This window comes from Trematomus bernacchii, unplaced genomic scaffold (genome assembly GCF_902827165.1).
Source record: "Trematomus bernacchii unplaced genomic scaffold, fTreBer1.1, whole genome shotgun sequence".
Classification (NCBI taxonomy): Eukaryota; Metazoa; Chordata; class Actinopteri; order Perciformes; family Nototheniidae; genus Trematomus; species Trematomus bernacchii.
This window is the reverse complement of record NW_022987573.1, coordinates 261,238-284,832: the sequence shown is the minus strand read 5'-3', so window position 1 is coordinate 284,832 and position 23,595 is coordinate 261,238. Positions and strand designations below refer to the sequence as shown.

At 41.6% G+C, this 23,595-nt stretch overlaps 2 protein-coding genes across 4 annotated transcripts in view; both read right to left on the bottom strand.

Moving 5' to 3' along the window:
- The window catches only part of plcg1 (phospholipase C, gamma 1), a 29,746-nt gene extending 27,654 nt beyond the window's left edge, over positions 1-2,092 (bottom strand). For 2 of the 3 annotated variants that reach the window (XM_034126672.1, XM_034126674.1), the window contains exons 1-2: positions 1,836-2,092; positions 253-536 (exon numbers count right to left, since the gene is read on the bottom strand). In XM_034126672.1, coding sequence (XP_033982563.1) covers positions 253-469 — 217 coding nt within the window. In that variant the 5' untranslated portion in view covers positions 470-536; positions 1,836-2,092. Of the gene's footprint in view, positions 1-252; positions 537-1,831 lie in introns of all 3 variants that reach the window. The other variant, XM_034126673.1, reaches the window with a different exon arrangement.
- A 2,715-nt stretch (positions 2,093-4,807) lies between these two features.
- The window catches only part of top1 (DNA topoisomerase I), a 20,257-nt gene continuing 1,469 nt past the window's right edge, over positions 4,808-23,595 (bottom strand). Inside the window, exons 3-22 of the mRNA XM_034126467.1 lie at positions 23,483-23,507; positions 22,240-22,324; positions 21,589-21,721; positions 21,281-21,336; positions 21,076-21,177; positions 20,892-20,988; positions 20,706-20,791; positions 20,459-20,574; positions 20,251-20,372; positions 20,013-20,135; positions 19,744-19,931; positions 15,251-15,395; positions 14,961-15,104; positions 14,078-14,263; positions 9,703-9,771; positions 9,438-9,552; positions 8,871-8,998; positions 8,511-8,605; positions 8,116-8,265; positions 4,808-5,922 (exon numbers count right to left, since the gene is read on the bottom strand). Of these exons, the coding sequence (XP_033982358.1) occupies positions 5,820-5,922; positions 8,116-8,265; positions 8,511-8,605; positions 8,871-8,998; positions 9,438-9,552; positions 9,703-9,771; positions 14,078-14,263; positions 14,961-15,104; positions 15,251-15,395; positions 19,744-19,931; positions 20,013-20,135; positions 20,251-20,372; positions 20,459-20,574; positions 20,706-20,791; positions 20,892-20,988; positions 21,076-21,177; positions 21,281-21,336; positions 21,589-21,721; positions 22,240-22,324; positions 23,483-23,507 (2,268 nt within the window). The 3' untranslated portion in view covers positions 4,808-5,819. The remainder of the gene's footprint in view (positions 5,923-8,115; positions 8,266-8,510; positions 8,606-8,870; positions 8,999-9,437; positions 9,553-9,702; positions 9,772-14,077; positions 14,264-14,960; positions 15,105-15,250; positions 15,396-19,743; positions 19,932-20,012; positions 20,136-20,250; positions 20,373-20,458; positions 20,575-20,705; positions 20,792-20,891; positions 20,989-21,075; positions 21,178-21,280; positions 21,337-21,588; positions 21,722-22,239; positions 22,325-23,482; positions 23,508-23,595) is intronic.

Sequence of the window (23,595 nt, the reverse complement as noted above, 5' to 3'; positions counted from 1 at the left end):
CACTAAGTCAGAGAGTGATATTTAGTTTCACCAAGTCCTTTTGTTCTATGTAACATCATTCCCCATCATGTCGCCAGCACTAACCAGGTATTTTGTGTGCCATTCAAACAAGCTCACAACACTGTGTACTTTCCATATTCCTGAGTGTATGTAAACCAACCAGTTAAGGCATGAATACCTTCTCATTTATAAACAGCAGTCTGGAGCATGACTACCTGTTTGTGTGTATGTTTGTGTCTGCACAGTACTCACCCTCTCCCTCTATTTTGTCCGTGCCACGAGTCCAGATAATAGTCCTGGTCTCCAGCTTGACTTGAAATGTCCGCCTCTCTGGCCGCTGGGACTTCTTAGAATAAAACAGTGTCAGTACTGTCCCGAGCTCCAGGTCTCGGTACAGGTTGTTCATCTCTGTGTCGTTGTCCATCCACGGGACGGGTCCGTTTGAAAAGAAGCCTGAGGTCCCCGCCATGTTCACTTCCCCTGTTTGTTGTCCGTTTCCTTTTAGAACAATCTGCTCAGTCCAGGCCTAGGGATACCTACAGCAGAAGAAGCGGAGGGGGGCGGGAGCATGAAACAACAATTCACAAGGGACTTCTCAGTAATTCACACACACATTGGCAGTATTGCCTGTCAGGGGGGCCCGTTTTAAATAATACTGGAAACTTCACCGTACATATGCAGCACTTGTTTATGCACTTGCAGACAAGATGTCAACAGTGTATGAGAGAAAACAGATTATTAGACATTTTAAATACATTTAATCTTCCTGTAAAAACACATATTTTCTACAAATATAGTTTTTTTTTCTACGCATATTTTGAAAGATATGTAAAGTTGGCCATTAGAGGCATTAAGCCTGAAATATGCTCATTCATAAAATCATATTCAACCCAAATATATTGTGAGTGATCATTCTACTTTTTGGAATAGAGGCATTTCTGACAAAAAAGATGACATTTTACACTAATTTCTGAATGCTACCAGGGATTAAAATACTGTAATACTGTAAAATAGTTCGACATTACATAAATAAAGATTTTAATATAATTTTTTTATGAAAGGTTCACATTGCTTGTTTTACATAAATATGGACTGATTTCAGGTTATGTCATAATTGGGATCAAACTGAAAAACCCAGAGAAAATAAGCACATAATTTGGTACATAAATAAGCATATAGAAAGCATCTCCTCAGGCTATGTAATAGTTTTGTTTTAAAGCGAAATAAAACTGTGAGTAAAGTAGGCCGATAACATTTCATAACATATAGGATGGTATTGATTTTAGGGTGGGTTATGTATAAGGTTACTCAACACTAAGTACAGTATTAAATCCCAAAAGAAACTGATTTATCATTAACAGTCAATACATGACAGATGCAACATTAAAACATCAGGCGAGAAAGGAGAAAACGTGTTGATTTAAGATGATTTAACTTTCTCACCAACATGATTGCACCTTTAATCCTACATTAGCAGCGGGGAGGTTTAATCGAATTTAGACTGATTTCTAACACCAACAACAGGCCTGTAACCTGCTGCCGTCCGTCCCACAGGGAAAAGAAAGTTTCCTTTTGGATTTAAGCAGCTTCACGTTACTGTGAATAAAGCTGTAGGCGAATGGCAGCAGAGAGTGGGATAACAAGAAGGCTATTTTCACAGCGTGGAAATGGGGCCGGTGTGAGCTAGCATTTCGCTGGGCCACAAGGAATTATCACAGTGGGGTTTTTAAACCTGAAAAAAGGGGAGCAGGTAGCAGTAGCTATTCTGAAATGTTCCCCCTCTCTCTTTTCAGCTAAACTAGAAAACAACACGTCGGCTGCTGTGCTGTACCTACCGCCGCAATCTCGGCCCGACCGCACATCTCCTCTCACGCTCCCGTCGGTTTTCTCCTTCTTCTTTTCCCCCCACACACCCCAGTTTTCCAAGATTAAATCATAGCTGGGCCCTGGAAAAGCGCTGCGGTCCCGACGACAACAATCCCCGTTTCCTCTTGTGCCCTCCAGCCGTCCATAGAGAGAGGCAGGCAGACAGCGAGGACCGTGGAGAGACTACGCAAGTTTGTCTGCTCTCAGATCCAGCTCTTCAGGCCCTTCCCCCCCCCAACCAGCATCACTCTGGCCAGAGTCAGAAACCAGGCTTCCGCTGCGGGTTTTCACAATAAAAGTCGTATCGAGGAACTTGTTTAGCCTACTGTTGAGAATGAGAAAACTGAACCCTTTGCAGATTCTGATTCATCATGCATCATATCTTGTCTTATCTAAAAGAAGAATAAGTACTCAGATATTGTACTTAAGTAAAAGTACTAAACTCTAGGAATACTCTTTTAAAAGTCATAGTACTGCATTCAAAATGTTACTCAAGTAAAAGTTCAAACATATTGGCATACAATTTTAACTTAAAGGTGGGGTAGGTAATTTTGGAGAAACCAGCTCGAGTGCGCTAGAATTTGAAAATACACAACCGGAAAAAATCTGCCACTTCCTTACAGAGCCCCTCCTCCAACACACACGAACGTGCACATGACCAATGAGGGCACGAGATAAGTTTGTGCACGAGATGGAAGGCTGACAGGCAGGTAGGCCATCCAGTTATTTTAGCCGGGCCGGCTCAGATGATTGGTCGTACCTTTTACAGCGCCACGGCTTCCACAGATGAATTTATGTATTTATTGTTAAAGCATTTCATATATTCATTGCTATCGGGATGTTAAGAGCATTCCATGGAATATAACAAAAAGTGTTTCTGAAATAAATTACATACCCCACCTTTAAGTACCAAAAGTAAAATTACTCATTATGCAGATTGGCCCATTTGAGTATAATATGAAATGTTTTGATTATAATTATTGATGCATTAATTTGTTTATCAAAGCTCGTAAAGGTGCAGCTATTTTTAAATACTTTGTATACTGCAGGGTGGCTTGTGTTACTCCAGGTTTAACTAAGTCTTATTCAATTGTTGTTTATACTTCACTTTATTAGTCCAAATCTGCAAAGTAACTAAAGGTATAAAATAATTGCAGTGGAATAAAGATACGCTATATACTTCTGATTTGTTGTGGGGTAGTACAAAGTAGCAAAAACATTTAAATACTCAAGTACAGTACAAGTATCTCAAAATGGTACTTAAGTACTGTACTTGAGTACACTTTGACTAACAAAAACAGTATCACGACTCTTGCTATCAGTATATGGTATATCAGTTTAGTTATTTTTGGCTTGGGTCATTTAAGTCTGGCGTTTGAGACAAGTTGAGTATTTCAATTTTCTGCTACCAAATACTTCTACTCCACTTCATTACAAAGATACAAATTGTACTTTTTACATCAGTACATTTGGAAAGCCCCTTTTTGACCCCTTTCCAAGAAGTATGTTAACGTTTGATATTTTCAATTTTTCTTGCTGGTGTTAATTATGTGCTTTTAATTTGGTTCTTTTAATTTCATACAATTAGCTTACTTCCGGTAATCTTGCGTGTCACCCGTTGGCTTGACGCATCTCATGCCTTCAGTAGGAGAGCCTGTTGTCGGCCTCTTAAAGAAGCAGACCTTCTGATACTGCTGAGTGCTGATACTGTACTTCATAATAAGCTCACTCCTCAACCTAACATCACAATATGTCAACTTAACAGGTAGCTTTGTAGCTATCCGCCCCTGTAACAAATACTGTAATTTAATGCAACATCAGTACCACCAATACCAGCCAGTCATTGGTTTCGTTATTACATTCATTTAGGGTAGTGGTTCTCAAAGTGGGGGGCGCAGAGGCATGCCAGGGGGGGCACGAGAGACCAGGAGGAAAAATGGTTATTAAAAAAAAAAGAAAAAAAAGAAAATCATAATTTGAAAAATTATTGATTCGAAAATAATATGATACAGTACAGTACTATTACGTCTGGGTCTCTGTGTTTCATTAAAGCTCGGCTCTGTGTGTGTGGAACGAGCCATTTTGTGTGCGCGCGAGAGAGAGAGAGAGCGCACCGGTACCGGAGATTGTTGTTGTTAGCTTCTGGTGCTAGCGAGCTACGCTAACGGATATAAGGAGTTTTTTCAACAACAAAGTGGAGGAGAGTCCTCTCCTGTCAGACTGAGAGACTCAGTGAGCTAAAGGACTCTCTCAGTGTTATCTCAGTGGGTCTCAAATGTTTTGGTCACCATTAATGTAAATAATTATTTCCAAGGCACACGTTTATATGATCATTATAGTTATAAAACAATAAGAGAATAAATGAAAAACAGGTATAAAATACTATATGACAGTAAACAAGAATAAAGTTTAAAAGGGTGATTTGTAAAATATCCATAAAGAAAAAGTAAATCTGTTTACAGTTCTGTTTCATATGGGTGTTGAGAGAGGTATCCATAGATCGCTTCATTTTGCTCTCAAAGTGCACCAGATTGATGCATTTAACTTCAATATTTAAAAATAAATCTTCCCGGGGAGCATGCTCCCGGACCCCCCCTATGTGGTCCACACACCACCTATAAAAATAGCACTTTACCCCTGCTTACACCTATATGCCGTGAGCTGATTATCAAGCCTTCACTGTAACTGTCGCGGGTACACTGTGTATTTGCATGGGGATTGTTGTAGTAGAAAATTCCACTGTAGCGACCGGTACATTAATGGGAAACCCTAAATGTTTGAGCACCCTCTATGAAACGTCAAGCTACCCCACAGCACCCCCAAAATAAATCTCTGGCGCCGCCACTGAGCCTGACTATTTGTGTTGGGGGGGCTCCAAAGAAAAAGTTTGTTTTGTTTCAATCCATATAAATGTATAAAAGGACAACACAAGGACAAAAAATACAAGGTCGATGTTTTATTCTGAAAACTACAAAGCCCAAACAAAATAAGCATCCAACCCATCGCTGTGTGATAAATGATCAAATACCAAGAAATATTAATGACAAAAGTTGTTATATCCATTCACATTTGGAAATTAACGAGGACACTCTGATAGACAAGCTGTGATTTCTTTTTGGCAAAATCCACATACCTCTTTAGAAAAGCGTCTCTGTCTCTTTTAGCTCTAGTACAAAAGACATGATCCTGTACTACAGCTGTTTCAAGTAACCAAGAGGAATGTCACCATTGTAAAACTGTGGAAACAGACACACACAAGTTGCATATAGGCAATGAAGAGCTTCTTTTGGACAATGCATACAGCACACGTTTTAAAAAACACTGAATCATAGTTACTGAAAAAGGACAAAACATATGTACATCCCTGAAATAAACAGCAAAATTAAATTAAATGGAAAGTAAGATGACGTTCTGTGTGCTAATAATTATATTATCATAGTGCTAGGGTTTCTATTCTTCACGCTGTCATCAGTCTGTCCTTTTATTGTACCAATCTTTCACACGATTACATAAATTGAAATTCATCCTACTGTCTTTCATGTTGTCCCTCACAATCTCCCATACAAACATTTATTATTTCATTATTCTATGAGAATATAGAATGTCTCAATATTTCCGATGGCTTACAAATTTCAGTACAGTCATGTCTGACAAAAGATAATACTAATGTGTTCATAGGGGTTTTATTATGGGCAGATAGCTGCAGCTACATACACACTACTGTCATTTGTATGTGCCATTTGGCTTGGTCAAATGGTTGTGAAGTTATTTTCCTATATTCACAAACAAATCCATATATATACAGCACAATTATTAAACGGTGGTAGCAGCTGCAACAAAGCCTCCTCCTTCACAGCCCTGCAGTAACCACACAGTGGAGTCATTTGACATCAACTACAAACCATCTCTACAATCAAAGGCATGTTAAAATAAGGTAAAAACATCAAGCATGTTTAAAACTCATAGTCTTTCTCAGCCATGTCAAGCGCCCAGGCAAACTTCTCTCTCTGGGTTTTGTTGTAGATCTTCTCGATGGGAACGTCCCATTTCTTGCACCTGGAGAGGAGGGAAGACGGACCAGTTAAAGACAGAAAAGATATTGAGCTTATCCACTCACTGGCTGCAACACTGCTCATTAGTCAGTTAAAAAATCAATTAAGAAGTGACAGGGAGCCAGTTGTGACTGAAAATCTTCAACTACTCGGCCCATGTGCATTGCATTAATGTTGTTGGGACTTCATTAGTGACCATTTCTTGTTTACTACTTTTGTATTGAACTGGGGGAAAATCCCCAGTTTCTTTTACTATATCAGTGTGATATCTTCTCTAATTTTCAATAAAACTTTGATTCAATCTTTTTTTTTTAACTGAGTGAAATTACACATAATTATGTAAGTGGGATAGTGGTGGTCTAATGGATAGTGAGGTGGGCTGATGATCGGAAGGTTGTGAGTTCAAATCCCGCCAGGAACACTAGTGTGCCCTTGAGTAAGGCACTTAGTCCTTAGTTACTCCAGGGAGAATGTCCCTGTAATTGGTAATTGTAAGTCGCTTTGGATAAAAGCGTCAGCTAAATGAAATGTAATGTAAGTTGCAGCCAGCCATAAACAGTGTTTGATTTCTCTTTATGCAAAGGAAAGTTGCTTTAATTTCTACTTATGTCCTTTAGCATAGGGTACACTGTCTACTGTCACCCTTATTAAAGAAAAGGGGAAAATGCTTCCCTGTGGCAGGTTGGTGGCAACAATTTAAAGCAACTCATAATTTGGCTGTCATATAATATCCACCGTTGCCGTTTAAGTCAAATCTGTTTTCGACATGGACACGTAATTTATTTGTATGTAATGCCTTTTCTGACTTTTTCTTTGTGTTGTATACAGTTGGACCAAACAAATAAACAAAAGGCCTGTTGGTTTTTCTGAACATATTAGTTGAGAAGCACTTGTTTACTCAATTTTTTCTGGAGCCTGACTGGACGGACCATTATTCATCACTCTCTCGCCACTGTCCTACTGTCTATTATGCCAAACCATACAAAGGGCGAGCAGGGACCACAAGTGACTTCTCTGTTTTAAAAGTTAGCAGCATCATAGCTATACTCGGGTCTTATGCACCAAGATACGCAGCAAACAAATACTGATGTTACACTCCATAGATTTCAAACTGAGAAATGTGTTTAACTTTTTCATGTAATGTGGTCACTAAAGAAAAATATCAAAGACATTTAATTTTAGCTTTTGAGTCCAGTGTTAATAGTAGAAATGAAGCAGGTACTCATAACAAGTGATTATATAAGAGCTAAGGTTCGGGTTCCTAATTTAAATATAAATAACTACCTCTTGACTTATGACTATTTCAATGAATTTATATTCATACTTACTTTTTAGTTCTGACTGTCTTGCATGTTTTTTCCATGAATTCAACTTTTGTTAAGCTTGCTAAACTTAAATCCACATAATTCATCTTCATTCAGTTAGCACATGTACTTTACTATAGAGGTGATATTGAGAAATATTAACATTACTAATTGAATCAGGTTTTTCAACAGTTAAGTCAACTTTGCTAGCAAGGACAGCAGCATGTTTAAGCATTTTCAACATAATAATACATCCGCCCTGCTAGCAGTCAACCTGATTAAACTCAATGTTTTCATCTCTATTACACACATTCACACATACCACTACAGTGTAGATGTAAGTTCCCATGCACCACCCTACAAAGGGGGACCCCATCCCTTTCGCCTTACAATCAGGCAAAACACGGAGCATTCCTGTATCCATTGTGCATGAGGAGGTGGCCTTCCAAAAATAGCTGTGGGGCACGGGTTAGAAAGGGCTGACCACTGTTCCCCCTCTCTGTGGCCTGGCCCTCCATTCAGCCACAGACAGCTCCTCATTGACTTCCCACATGGAGGAAAGAGCGCTGTTTGGGGACGCTCCCTGGCTTTCAGAAACAAACCCCATTGTTCCTGAAGCTCACGCTTTTCTTCCTCTTATTTTCCTTTTGCAGCCGTTAGCTTTTTTGCTTGTGCTGCTCCTTTTCCTACAATGCAAGAGCATTTCCTGCCTTTCTGTCCCCAAGGTAGATATGCACCCAGCGCACTCACCCACCCAGAGAAAGCTGACTTAATAAACAGTAAGTGCGTACTCATATAATGTAACAGCTTGTTATTATTTACAGTAGTAACTCCTGTCAATAATAGTTAGTGGTTAACAGAGTTAAACAGCTACTGCAGTGCTACATAAATACCATGCGACAGAGATGCGTGGATCCAGGTAGTTGAGCTTTGATGTGCCCAGAGAGATCTGCTTGTTCTCCTCTCTGTCTGTGGCCTGAACCTGGAGCTTCATCAGCTGCTCCTCTATCCTCTCGACGGCCTTACGCTTCATCTCCAGGATCCTGAGAGAGACACAGACAGAAGGAGGAATAAAGATAGATACAGAAAATCATACAGAGAGAAAAACAGATATGTATACAGGTAGAGAAACAAAGAAACAGAGAAAGGAATAAATACAGAAATGGCGTGAAATAACAGATGTCCTAAACATAATGATGTCTGGGAGTCTATTCAGACACATCACATTAACGTAAGTAACAGATAATACCATGATAGTCTCACACTGTTGAGCGTTGATCAGACTTACTTTCTGCTCTTGTCATCATGCGAAGCCTTGTGATCAGACTTGGCAGCTTTTAGCTGCTTCCTGGCGGCTGACAGTTGATTCTGCTTCTCGTCAATCTGCACTCACAACAAACAAACACTCAGTAACGTAGATAATCTGCATCACAACAAACAAACGCTGAGTAACGTAGATAATCTGCAATCACAACAAACAAACGCTGAGTAACGTAGATAATCAGCATCACGTAGAGAGGTAAAATCCATATTTTTTATGATGACGAAATAATCCCAATATACTCCCAAGGCAACCATGACAACACAGAGGCATCATAGTTTGTGGCGTAACAACAAAACCGAAGAAAGGTGGAACACAGGTGTTTACCTTGGTCTGAAGGTTTTGCATGGACTTCTCAAACGTTTTGGGCGGAGCTCTCTGGTGGTTACAGAGGATGGCCACCGCCCGGTTGGCACGGTTGTACGACAGGACTTTAGCAGGAAGGCTGTCCTCAGCTGGAGACCCAACAATTACACAACAGGGTAGGAGAAGTATCATCAAATTATTGCAATTTTGAAATCACTGACCCAAATGTTTAAAGGAACAATAAGTCTTAATTTAGTACACTAAATTACAGTTACCAGCCCTGTTGTAAATGTAATTATGAAAAGATCTGTCGAAATATAGCATTCAAAGTCCCACCTTCTCCTCATCTCATCTCTTCTCCTACAACCCCTCTTCTTCTTAAACCATTTTTAGTACATTAAAGCACATCACAAATATTTTTTGTAAATTCATATCGTACCTGTTTGTCCTACACTTGACAATGCAGAAATTCAAACTATCTAGTGTTGGTATAATTGCCAGACAATGTTGATAAACTCTCAGGAGCTTAAGCACTGCGGTGACATTCAAGTGAGCTGCATGTGACTGTCTGAAGCTGCTGTTACTCACGGCAGGCAAGTTCCTTCAGCTGCTGCTGCAAGGTGATGGAGGCGTTGTAGGTACGAAAGACCTTGGCTGTCAGACCATCCATCAGCTCCTGTAAGTGCTTATTCAGAATAGAAGTCTGCAGGAGACACAGAGAAAGAAAAGAGGGAAAAGGGGTGTAGTTAGGAGAAGCAGAGGAAACCGAGTCATACAAGTGTTACAGGAATCTAAACAGATCACTTAGACTGAAGCCCAGAGGGCGGATATTCTTCATGTGTGTGTTTCTTACATTCAGCCTGTCAAAGAGGTCATCCTCAGGCTGCTTGTTCTCCAGGAACAGCTGGAGGTTTTTAAAAACCTGAAAGGAAGTTGGCAAAGATTGTTTTAGCATGATATCACTTTAATTTGACACTTGAGACTAAAGTGCCTTCCACACCAAGAACAAAGAAGCAACAGCTTTTATTTGATTTTACTTCAGAAGCAAGTCTCGTTTTTCTTTTGTTGCAAAACCTTTTACCTTTCTAATGGTCATTGAGTATGCATTTGTTAATATGTTTTACATTAAAGCTTCTGCTGATTGTCTTCACATGCTGGACTCTGAACAATGTGATCTGGAAAACCCTTTCAGTTTTACTCCTTTTACTATTGATGTTGTTCATGAAGCCTTATCCAAGTTAGATCCTAAGAAACCGGCTGGCCCGGACAACGTAGAACCTTTCTTTTTAAAGATAGCTGCAGATTTTATTGCTCCACCTCTTACTTCTCTTTTTAACCTCTCCCTCAGCACAAACACAATTCCAAAAATATGGAAGTCAGCTTATGTCCTGCCTTTACTAAAAGGAGGGGAGGCAACTATTTTAAATAATTATAGGCCCATCTCTAAATTGTCAGTTCTGGCTAAGGTTCTTGAACGCCTAGTGCAGGGGTCGGCAACCCGCGGCTCTCGAGCCGCATGCGGCTCTTTAAGCCCTCCGCTCTGGCTCCCTTGAGCTTAGACAAAAATAAGAAGGAAATAAAATAAAAGTATTTGTAGGACTATTTATATTTTGTTGCATGGTTGAAAATGTTTCGTATCTTGTATTTTGAGGTGATACTGTGACACATAAATAAAAAACTAAACGGTTTTAATTAGGTCAACTAAAATATGCGTCACATCCTGCTACGGTCCCGCGCCAGCGCCTTTTCTTGCAGGCGAATAACCTGACCCCCGGCTCGATGAGCGAACTATGGATAAATCAAAGAAAAGAAAAGTACCGGAGGAACACAGGATTTAATTCTGCGTGGACAGAGTTATATGCTTTCACAGCAAACGATGCTGGTTTACCGGTATGTTTGATATGTAGAGAGAAGTTGTCAAAGGTGCTGCAGCCTTTACGTATCGAGGAGAAAAACGGAAGAGGAAGACAGCTGACGATCTTCAGTCATAATTCAATGGGGTATGTAATTTATTTCAGAAAACACTTTTTGTTATATTCCATGGAATGCTCTTAACGTCCCGATAGCAATGAATATATTAAATGCTTTGACAATAAATACATTAAAAAAAAATTCTGTGGAAGCCGTAGCGCTGTAAAAAGCACGACCAATTATTTTAGCCGGCCCGGCTAAAATAACTGGATGGCCTACCTGCCTGTCAGCCTTCCATCTGTGCACAAACTTATCTCGTGCCCTCATTGGTCATGTGTGCGTTCGTGTGTGTTGGAGGAGGGGCTCTGTAAGGAAGTGGCAGATTTTTTCCGGTTGTGTATTTTCAAATTCTAGCGCACTCGAGCTGGTTTCTCCAAAATTACCTACCCCACCTTTAACTCTTTTTAGGGTGCAGCTATATGTTTTATTTATTTCAAAGTGGGCCCATTTTAATTATATTTTTTTTCCTTCAAATGTGCAGAGGACTCCCCAAGTGCTGTGTTTAATTTATTTTAAAGTAGGCCTGTGTATTATTTTTTAATTCTCCTTATAGGAGTTCTTTGTTTCTTATTAGAGGTTAACAGTTGTATATAATGTAATAAGTAATAAATGCAACAAAACTGTAGTTTTTGTCTATGATATAACAATAAATACAACTTTATAAGCTATCAAGCTATGAAATATGTTTTGCGGCTCCAGACAAAAATCTTTTTTGGAAAAGGGAGCAAAATGGCTCTTTTGGTCAAAAAGGTTGCAGACCCCTGGCCTAGTGAGTGAACAGGTAAAGGAGTTTTTATGTAAAAATGATATCCTGTCTAAACATCAGTCAGGTTTCAGAGAGAAACATAGCACCATCACTGCGACAATGAAAGTGGTGAATGATGTGGCGAGTATTTTAGATAATAAGCAGAGTTGTGCAGCTCTATTTATTGACCTTTCCAAAGCGTTTGATACCGTCGATCATCGCTTCTTGAAGCAGAGGCTGGTCAGTATTGGCATATCCAGCCATGCAGTAGGGTGGTTTGTGAACTACCTCTCTGAAAGGTCCCAATGTGTTCAGTTTGATGGGCTGTCTTCTGAGTGGTTAAACATTACAAATGGTGTTCCCCAAGGTTCTATTTTAGGTCCACTTTTATTCTCCATCTATATCAACAGTTTAGGTGAAAATGTCGATGGAGCAACCTTACATTTTTATGCGGACGATACCGTGATGTATTGTGTAGGTCCCTCCATTAAGGAGGCTGTTGTTAAATTACAGGCTGTTTTTAACATTATTCAGACTCAGCTCTCTGAACTAAAGCTTCTTTTAAATGTTGAGAAAACCATGGTAATGCTCTTTTCAAAAGCTAAAAAGACACCAGAGCCTGTTTTAGATATTGTTACTACGCAAGGAATAAAACTTGAAGTGGTTGCCTGTTACAAATACCTAGGTATCTGGCTTGATGATTGTCTCACTTTTAAACTTCAGGTCAATAACCTGCTTAAAAAGCTGAGGGTTAGACTAGGTTTCTTTTTCAGAAACAAGTCCTGTTTCTAATTTGAAGCCAGGAAAAGGCTAGTCACTGTGCCCTTTTTACCTGTGCTGGACTATGGTGATCTGGTCTATATGAATGTACCTGCCCATTGCCTGAACAAGTTAGATGCCGCCTATCACAGCGCACTGAGATTTGTCACAAATTGTAAAGCACTTACACATCACTGTAGCCTGTATGCCAAGGCAGGTTTGCCATCACTTACTGTAAGGAGGCTCAGTCATTGGTACACGCTTATTTATAAAGCCATGTTGGGTAAACTCCCGTATTATATCTGCTCTCTGATAACACAGAGAGTTGCAAGCAGCTATTGTCTGGGATTGCATGATGTAGTGTTGTTACATGTGCCAAGAGCAAGGACTGTCTTAGGTAAGACAGCTTTTATGTGCGCAGCTCCACTTGCTTGGAACAGTCTACAGCTAAAATTGAAACTGAGCAATTTCATTCCTCTGCATGTTTTTAAAGCTAGGCTAAGTGAAATGCTCTTTGATACTATGGGTACTTGTAAATGTCGATAACTATGTAAATGTATCCTGTAAATATAATGTATGATGTCCTTTATTGTTTTATGTTGTTTTATGTTTCATGTGGAACCTATTTGCTGCAGCTCTCCCTTGAAAAAGAGATCTATGATCTCAATGGGACCAATCTGGTTAAATAAAGGTTTGAAATTAAATGAAAAATGGACAGCGTGGATCAGGGCTCTAAGATTCATAACAAACTGTGGATCTCTTTCTCACCATTGGGTTTTATACTCTGCCATTATTGGTAGAAATGATCTATAACATAATAATATGGTTTAAAATGATCTTCTTATCTTCTCCTTTTTCAAATTGGAATTACGGTAAATACAAATCTCCATACGCAGGACTTTTTCATTTTTCGTTTTCAAAGTCAGAAAGATTACTACTGCATAGGATACTCTAGAGACTGTTCTTACACTAAGCAAACATTGTGACTTTCAAGAAGTTTAAAATTAAACTGAATTATTTTGAGTCGATGCTGTCTGTGTGCAAATGTTTTATATAATCATTTAATGTTATTCAAATATGTGCTTTTGTGTTCATTGTTTGAGAAGAGGTGGTGGTGAATATAGGCCTAATAAAACAATAAATAAAAGGTAATCAAATTACAATTTGGGACCCTGACACAGCTTAGGCATGCAGAATGCGCTAAATGTTTTGTTGTTCGTGAGTGTAGGAGCTCAAACATTTTTATTAATATGATAATTATTGATATTATTGATGGAGCAAAGTGTTTGGGGATGCACAATCAAATTTCTGCCACATGGAGGCGCCATAATATTTGTTGTTCATGATGACAAGTGCTGGTGGTCTATAACAGGTTAATGTGTCTTAGAATGTACTTTAGTGTGGAATGGGGTATGCAGAGAGGAAGTGTAGCCTGTGCCCTGGCCTGTAGAAGAATGTGTGACTGAAAGATGTGTAGCGTGTGTATGTGTGAACAAGTGTGCACAAGTGTGCGCTTGTGTGTCTTTAAACTCCGGTAATAGCAGGAAACAGACCACCCTCCAAGGCAGTGCTGACGGAAAGCTTTTGTGCCTGATCACCTGTCTGTGCAAACATCCTTCTCAGTGTAGCAACTTCTTGTCTCATTAACACTAAATTATCATATCTGTCAAATGCACACACAGTCTTGTGCTTTAATGCATTTGTTCTGTTTTTAACTCTTCTCTCCATACATTCCCACATTTCCAGTTCTTACCCTCTTCTCCACGGGCATCTTGTTGTAGTAGCGGATGGAGTCCTTTCCCAAGAAGTCAAACTCTACCACGTACTCCTGGTCGTCCATCTTGGGGTACAGTTTGATGTGCTCGACCCGCAACGAGCAGCAGCCTACTGTGTCCGCTGTCTCACCTTCCTCCTTTTCGTTACCCGCCCTCAATGCAAGCTACAGGGGAAACATTATCACACATCAGGATTAGTTTTTTCACTTACAGTATATTGGTATTTAGAGACCTGGGATAAAGGTAAACCGTGTGGTTAATGCAAAATGATAAAATAGGATCCTTACTTTAAGTAAAACCGTACATTTTAGCATTGTTGGGAACATTACTCCTATGTTGGATTTCTTTTCCTTTCACCGATTTTTTTAATATGCATAACTAGTTATAATCAAGATTAAATAGTGTTGGTTTAAAGGTCCCCTATTATACTATTTTTCCAAAACTATATTATAGGTGTTTGGCTCGAAAATACCAAACAGATCATTGTAGCATCCCATAAACCCCTCTGTTTTAGCCCTGTTTCAGCCCTGTTTCAAAATTGCTGATTCTGTGTCTGTTACTTTAGGAGGAGATTATAGGTGATAAGGCAGGTGGGTGTTACCTTAGTTGGCTAATGGTTACACAACCCAAAAAAACATTATGACATCACAAAGTGGCTCAAATCTGGTCAGATTTTATATAAATGGATCAGGACAAAAAGAGAGGGGGTCTTTGTTCCTGAAACTTTCAGAATCTCTTTACACAGAGGGGACACATGTTTATGTATAAAAGACATGAAAAAGTGTGATTTGCATAATAGGTGACATTTAAAATGTGTTTCCTTCTATTTTATCCATACAGTTTTAGTGTATTTCTCCTCACCTTGTCTATGAAATACAGTGCCACGGATCTCTGCCTGATCCTCATCTCTTTTGACTTCCAGTCGTCTCTGTACTGGGTGCGGAGGCGACCCACACACTTCTTCAACCGTCGAGCAGTCTCATATTTCTGCCAGTCCTTCTCCCCCTGCACACACAAACAGTTTTTTCCAATATGGAAAAATCAGACAGATCTTTTTTTTTCATCAAGGAATAACTGTGGAACTATCTACATGTAGGATTGAGTTTATTATGCTTTTAGTTTTGCAGCTGAAGGTGTGAGAGCACAGTTACCTTGATCCTGGAGCTGGGATTCAGCATGATGTACTTGATGGAGCCCTGGATGTTCTCCGTCCACGAAGCCAGCCAGGTCACCTTGTTGTCATGGCGAACCTCCTTCCATTTTGTCCCTGGGGGAGGTTTAGGGTGCTTTGAGTCCCTACAGAAAAAAAGCAGGTTAACCTTAAAGAAGTTGACAACTTTTTTCTCATGTGTAATATTTCCTTTCTCTGGATGAAGTGTCCACTGAGGTAGTGTCTCTACCTTTGTGTTGATTAAGGTGTTTTCATTTTCGGTACAATATACATCATTTATTACAGACCTGAGACTTAACATGAGGTATTTGTTTAATTCATATCTGATTGACACTTGGTCGATATTTGGTTTGTACATAATAGCATTGGGGTTGTTGTTTCTAGGTTGTTTGTGTGATAAATGTTGAGTTAATTGCTATTCAGAAGGAGAAGGACGATATAAAGGTATACTTCTTCCTACTCCTTTTTGGACATACTTATTGAAGTTGTTTATTTATATTGTTTATGTGAAGTTGTATAATAAAAGTTATTTAAATTAGACTGTTCATTTTTCTTATTTGTGTTTACTTATTTATATAATATTAAAAAAACAAATAAGAATGACTATGCTTCCATAAAATACTTTGGCTTTTTTTATTTTGATAAGCCATTATATTGTAAGCACTTCAGCAATGAGACAATAGCTTACATATAACTGTTAAACAGTCCCCCCTGGTTCGCATTATTGTTTGCACACAGCATACTCTGACAGGAAGATTAGCTTTGACACAGTGCCGGCATGTGTGCGAGTGTGTCTCAGTGATGCTGAACATCTGACATACTTTAGTACATCGTTTTGCTCGTTCCTCTTTGATGGCAAATGAATGCTAAACATTAAGACTCTCACACACACACACACTGCCCCTGAGACCTTAAGTGACAGACGTCAAAAGTTAAATATGTCCACTGTCTTTAAATAAATCCAGCAATCACAACATGGCAGATAAAAGATTGAACGGGAGATAAAGGGAAAAGAAAGTAAAAGAATAGAAGAGGCTGATAGAGTTGTTAAGAGCAGGATAAAGATTGTAGTCTATTTGTCTGTTTGTCTACTTAGACAGAATAATAACTTCAAAAAATTCACTTAATACTAAATCAAAGCCCATATGTTTGTTATATCTCTCACAGGCTCCGCCCTCTACTGGACTCTATGGGTACTCCCCTCGATCCTATCATGCAAGCATTCATCCACTGAGACTTTCTAGACGTAGCCGGCCACTGGGCGGGCCTACCTGAATGCGCGCGCATCTCACCGCATAAAAGGAGGCCTCGCCTCCTTACTGCCATCCCTTTCTCTTCAGCAAGGCAGTGAACAACTGAGTGAAGAGAGACGGATAAAGAAACTTTTGTCATACGAAGAAAAATGGACTCACCTGTGGAGCGCCCCTGTCCTTCGTGTCCGGGCTCCATTGAAGGTGACGACCCCCACTGCCGGTGTATCGAGTGCCTGGGGTCCGACCACGCGGCGGCCAACCTGGCTCCGATTGCAGTCTGCAGCGCCTGCCGACTGATTCCTCGCCCCAGCCGCCATCAAAGGCTGGCGCTGTTTGAGGGGTGCTATGTCTCGCCGGTGGAGGACCCAGAGCTCGACGTGGTGGAGATGGAGGACCTCGAGCAGGGAGTGCCCTTCGTCTTCGCCATCCCAGCGGACCGGGCGGGTCCGAGCGTCGGGGAGAGGGACGACGATGACGACACCTCGTCGTCTGGGATTTCCGGCGACCGCCAGGAAGGCCATCAGCACAGGTCTGCACGACAGGACTTCTCGGCGGTGATGGCTATGGCGGCGGAGCGTGCAGACTTGCCGCTCCCCCCACCGTTGCCACCGAGGCCGGTGAGCCGCCTGCGTAAGGGCTTCTACGGCCCGGCCCGTCCAGCACAGCCGGCCTTCGTTTCACCCCCCCTGCCAGACATCTGGCGGTGTGTGGAGGCCACGTGGCGGCAGCCACTGAGAACGAAGGCTCCGGTGGCTACTTGGGCTGGAATCCTCAGAGTGGAGGGCCACTCGGACACGGAGTGTCCTGGTGTGCCCCCACTGGAGGAAAGCCTAGCGGCCCATCTGCTTCCGCAGACAGCCGGGTGAGCAGAGGGGAGAGGGGAGAGGGGAGAAGGCCCCTGCCCCCGCTGTCGCGTGACAGCGCGACAGTGGAGGGCAACCTCCGGTTCTGGGGGACCCCGGATCACCTCCGGAGGGGATCCCCACTGGGACGGCTGACTTCCTACATCACAGTGTTCACGGATGCATCCGGAACGGGATGGGGAGGGACCTGCCTGGGGAGAGCTATAGGTGGGCACTGGCCTCTAACAGAAACACGGCACAGCAACCTCCTAGAGCTGCGGGCAGTAGTGTTGGTCCTCCAGCATTTCAAACCCTTAATTCGGGGGAGACATGTAATGGTCAGGACCGACAACAGCACCACAGTGGCATATATCAACAGGCAGGGCGGAGTCCGCTCCGCCGCTTTGTTGACCACAGCGGAGAAATTGTGGTTATGGGCTGCAGAGGTGGTGTTATCTCTGAGAGCCCTCCACATTCCGGGTCTGGAGAACAGGGGGGCCGACCTCATGTCGAGGGGCGGACCCCTGCCAGGCGAGTGGGCGCTTCACCCGGAGGTGGTGAAGCGGATCTGGGCCCGGTTCGGGACAGCAGAGGTGGATCTGTTCGCCAGCCCTGTGGTTCTCCATGGCTCTGAGCAACGACCCGCCCTTGGGGGTGGACGCGTTTGCACACGAGCCATGGCCAAAGAAGCTGCTTTACGCCTTTCCACCATTGCGTCTCATTCTCCCACTCCTGGGGAGAGTGAGGCGAGAACGTCTGTCAATCATCCTAGTAGCGCCGGATCGCGTGGGGGCGCCGTGGTACTCAGAGATGACACAGATGAAGGTGGGACGGTCCTGGGCGCTCCCCCAAGTCTGGGGGGCGATCTCGCATCTTGGTCAACGCCAGGCCCCTTCATAAAGTTTTATCTCTTGGACATTTCTGGCTCCTTTTCATCGTCTGTGCTTGCTGGGGCAACGCAGGACTGGTGAGGAGGGAGGGGGGCTGTGGGTCAGTGGGCATCTGACCCCCTCCCTGGACGTAATGCGCTTACGTGACGCACACATGGGCCCATAGGGGCTGGAGGACTCTTTTCCCCCTGCTTTAGGACAGGAGGGGGGAGTCCTCCACGTTATAGCACACCTCCGCGGGGTAAGCGCGTCAGGGTGTACTCTGTCAGCCGCAGCCTCTTTTCTCTCCACGGTTACGACCGAGGGAGAGGTGCTGCTAACCAGAAAGCCGGTCAGAAACAGTGAGATGGAACAGTGTTGTTGTGGGACGACAGCACGTGTATACATCGGAGCTCCGCCCACTGTACCCATAGAGTCCAGTAGAGGGCGGAGCCTGTGATAGATATAACGAGGGGTTACGTATGGTAAACCTTGTTATATAAACACAGGCGGAGCCCTCTACTCAGGGGCCCTGTCTGTCCTATGCTGCTTGCTGAAGAGAAGTAAAGGATGGCAGTAAGGAGGCGAGGCCTCCTTTTATGCGGTGAGATGCGCGCGCATTCAGGTAGGCCCGCCCAGGAGCCGGCTACGTCTAGAAAGTCTCAGTGGATGAATGCTTGCATGATAGGATCGAGGGGAGTACCCATAGAGTCCAGTAGAGGGCTCCGCCTGTGTTTATATAACAAGGGTTACCATACGTAGCCCCTCGTTATGTTCCTCCTGTGTATCTAAAAATGTAACTAAAGCCTAAACCCAATGTAAGGCCATAAGACCTGAATCCTAAGTAATGTATCTGACATCACCTGGTAAAACGATGTGAGAGGCTGGAACGGCTTGAAATTATTAGATACAAATGGGACAACACTTTGCTGGGCCATAACATCAGGTTAGTGACAAAACATGTTATGTGCAATTGTGGGTTTTTAATTCGTTTTTTTATGCCTAATTAAAATGTATTCCAGGCTCATGCCTTACAATGAAGAATGAAGAATTGTCAAATTAATAATTTACTTGTTTAGTGTCAAAACATAATTCAGCACAATTTAATGTAATGGTTGATTAGATAGCCTATGATTTCCTGATTTCATGCATTTGTTATGTCCCATTTAAATCCTTCAAGGTAATTCAGTGTTTCTGTGTGAAATTAATATGCCAGCCTGACAACATTTTTTTTTTTTTTAACCCTTCTGTGCTTCCCCTGGTAACCCTGCTTTTAAAGTCAGAAAGCAATAAACTGTGGGTAATTCCCTGTGGAAAAAATGTGCAGACTTATGGTAGTGTATATAAAAGGCTCAACATTTTTGCAGAGCTCACTCAAGCACGTAGCAGTGGCACCAGGAACGTTACATCAAAGTGCATCAAAGCCTGTGTGGGCTTTGGGATTTGGCTTAAAATGTAAAGGTCCATGGCAGTGAATGTTGTGGTAACAGTGTTGGTCAGATTACCCACTTGCTACAGTTAATAATTATGTCTTGAGGTCTGATGCGTAGTTTCAGCCTGCCCATTTTAGGATGATCGCCTCGTCCCCGGAACAGGCCTGGTGGCTCGATGCGGAAGTTTCCGATCCTCTCTTTGTGGTTGTCCATGACACAGAAACCATACTCCTGGAGGAGTCTCTCATTCTCCTCTTTGATTTTCTACAAATTGTATGGCAACATTAAAATACAACAAAAGATTGCAGAATGTTTTCAGGGTTAAAGGAATGAATCCAGGCATACCAGTTTCTCCTGTTTTGACATCTGTTTCCTTGCTTCGGATTGGGCCTTGAAGAACTCACTCATCTCACTGAATTTGCACTTGTTCAGGTCGGTTATCTTGGACTTCTCCTCAGATGTCATTTCCTTAAATGTAAAGAGTCACCTGAGGCATGTATAACATAAATACTTCAACTTTGTACCCTCTTTAGGCTCTTGCTCGGGACACTTTAATAGCAAAGCTTGAGTCTTATCTCCTCACCTTCCTCCAGTCCTTGAGAAAGTTCTTCCTGAAGATATCCTTAGTGGTGTACTCATGATCCAACATCTTAGCAAAAAATGTAGCCACCTCCTTAGCAGGAGCATTAAGTTTCATAGGTTTTCCTACAAAAACAGAACAATCACATTGTGGTGTAAAATGAAAAAGAAACAAAAACATGACCCGTTTTTTTTTACCAAGATATACTCACCATCGTAGTAAAACTTGACTTTGTCAGGCATGGGTTCATACGGAGCTGCAAACACTGGACCCTTGTGCTCAAGGAAGCGCCACTTAGAGCCATCAGTAGATCTTTCCTCCTCCCACCTAATCACCACCAACAACAACAAAGTGCAACCCATGAGGGAAAACACAAATATGGTATCTACTTGCTGTTTATAACTACCCGTGTGTGATTTCCTGAGAAAAATAACTATTGTTCCCTGACATTATCTTACCATTTCCACTTCTCCTCTTCTTCTTTTTTGGCTTTCTTTCCCTCGGTTACCTTTTTGTCTTTTGTCTTCTTTTTGGGCTTTATGTCCTAGATCAAGTGCAGAAAACAGAATAACTCTGGAGAACAAGAACGGCAGATACACATGAGAATATATTCATTAAAGATAGTAATGAAAAATGTAATGAACCTCCTCTTCCTCCTCCTCCTCTTCTTCATACTCATGTTTCCTCTTCTTGGCCTTGTTGTCATGCTCTGTCTTGACTTGTTTGGGCTTGTATTCAAATCTGTGAACAGATGTATTGATAATCTTACTATGCCTTACATTTCAATAAGAAAGTGACAGATTATAATTTAATTTGTATGATACCCACTCTTCATCATCATGCTCTCGCTTGGAGGTCTTGTGTTGGGGAGAAGGGTAGAAGCCATTGTCCTCTTCGGGCTCACTCTTAATGGCAGCAGGGCTTGTATCTCTAAGTCACACATTGAAATGCAATTTAGTAAAGTAATATTGTATTAATCATAACCAACTAATTTAATTGTACATCAGTCAGAGAAAACGCAATGCATTTTTACCTCACATATCCATTTTCTTTCTCCTTTTTAGGCTTGTCTACATGGGATGATTTAATCTGTAAGAAACAGAGAAAGATAAATTAGCAAATGTAATTTAAACAAACTGTCAAACCTTTAAACAATGTTCAGACTGTCGTCACTTTTGCTGGAGTTACAGAGGCCATTGGTGTTGACCTTTTTAATGATCATGAAAAAACAAAACTTGTTAACCTAATTTAACAAAATAATAATGATGTTGTAATGAGAAAAAAACATATTTGGACTTAAGGTCCCTACATCATTTTATAAGCGGCAGACTGACAACAAACCTTCTCTTCTCTCCTCTTCTCTTTGTCCTTGTCTTTCTCTTTGTGTTTTTCCCTGTGCTTCTCTGAGCTGCCGTTGCTGTGCTTCAGCTTCTCCTTGTCTTTGTGTTTCTTTTCAGAGTGGTCCTTATGTTCGCTAGAGAAAGAAGCCACCAAAGGTCAGAGATCAAGTGCAAGAGGTCAGACGTGGTCCAGATGCGCAGACACAAAAGTTGTCACTAACTACCAGTATTAAAAACATTTAGCAAACAATAAGACTCTCGTAGACAACAGAGGGTGAGATTGGCCCAATTTGTGACACATCCTACAGCCTGAAAGTATTTCATCCACAAAAAAAGTAAGCACAACCACCGTCCCATAAGGGTTCAGATTACAAATGCATTCATAAAAGTGGATTTCATTGAGTCTTTGTGATATGTTTGCTTATTTAACATGGCAGGGTTCTTTGACGTTCCATAAAATGTTCTTGTTGAAAAGATAACATTTTTAGATATGATAGAGAAAACCATCAGCTGGTATCATAATGTATACTGGAGGATATGTACATGTGAGGGGTCGAGGTAACACTGATAGCCTATAATTTCAGGGGCTGTTAAAACCTCCATTGGTCAGTTTTATATCAGAAAACCTCAACTCGAGAGGAAAATACCCTACCTGTTGCCGTGCTTGAGTTTCTCTCTCTCCTTGTCTCTCTTGTGGTCTTTGTGTCTGTGTTCCTTGTCTTTATGTTTATGGGAGTCTGTGATACCAAGGAGAGATCAACTTATTTAGCAGCATACAAAGAAAATCTGAATAAAAAACATTTAGCCATGTGTATATCCTAATATCCATTGAAATGTGCCTTGCATTTATTTGAGGATCATGGCTAACACACCTGCTGTAGCTGACCCTAAGGTTCAACCTCCAGGCCACACCTGTGATGTGATGTTGGATATGCTATTTCCTTCACACAAAAGGACTTCTTCCCCTCTAACAGTATAGGATATTTGTTCAGGGCAGCAAGTCATGTGATTCTGCTGTAACAATTATTGTTTAGCCTTCATAATAAAATGTATCCTGCTGAGTGAAATTCCTCCCGAGGTAGACCCGTTTTGGCTTGATCATCACCTCGTGGCGCCCTGTTGTCATGGCAGTTTAATAAGGGTATTATTATCTGCTATAGGAAATTGTAATAGGCTACACATCGCAATTATAAACCCAATCAATTCCCATAGACTGCTTTTGCTTCCCATCATATCATCAGACAGGAAATTAAAACACAAGAAAAGTGATCTCAACTCTGCAGGAGTATCAGATACTCTTGTGTTGAGGCACATTTTTGCAAAACTGACTGCTGAAGGCATATGCTTTTAATAATGTAGTGCAACTTTATTTTCTGTGACCTGACATTTTATGCTCATGTATGAGGATTCCCTGTTGGTAGTGCAGATAAATGTCTCTAGCAGGGAGTGCAGCTGGTGGAGAGATACGGCCAGGGTGAGGCGATAAGCGCCCGCCTCTCGCCTCCATATCACGGCAGACAGTTGGCTCTGTGGTCGGCGCCCTGGCTGTTACATCCAGAAAAAGAAAATGGCGCAGAGACTAAGTCCTCAGCCACAATTCTGCTACTTTCGGCTCCAAAATGCGTTATAAATGCACGTACAGTTTATCAAACTGAAGCATGCAAAATAAACACGATGCCAGGTCCTTTGAGAATACCCCAGCAGGTTAAAAAACAGAGGGCCGGAAGTGTACATTTTAGACCCTCTTTTTGAACAATAGCCGCAAGAGAGTGGAGGAGAAGGGACTTAGTCTCTGGGACGCCATTTCTGTGCTTTAAAAACTAACAGTAGACAGATCACGATTCCGACTGGAAATAAGACACACTATGAATACAAATCCTATACAGAGGACCTACCGCTTCCTTTGGATCCAGAATTCACCTGAAAGTTGTGAAAAAATATGATTTTAATATTTCAATTTTGAAAATGCCGGTAGCACGGTTATTCAAGTTTCAATTGGTATTGACAT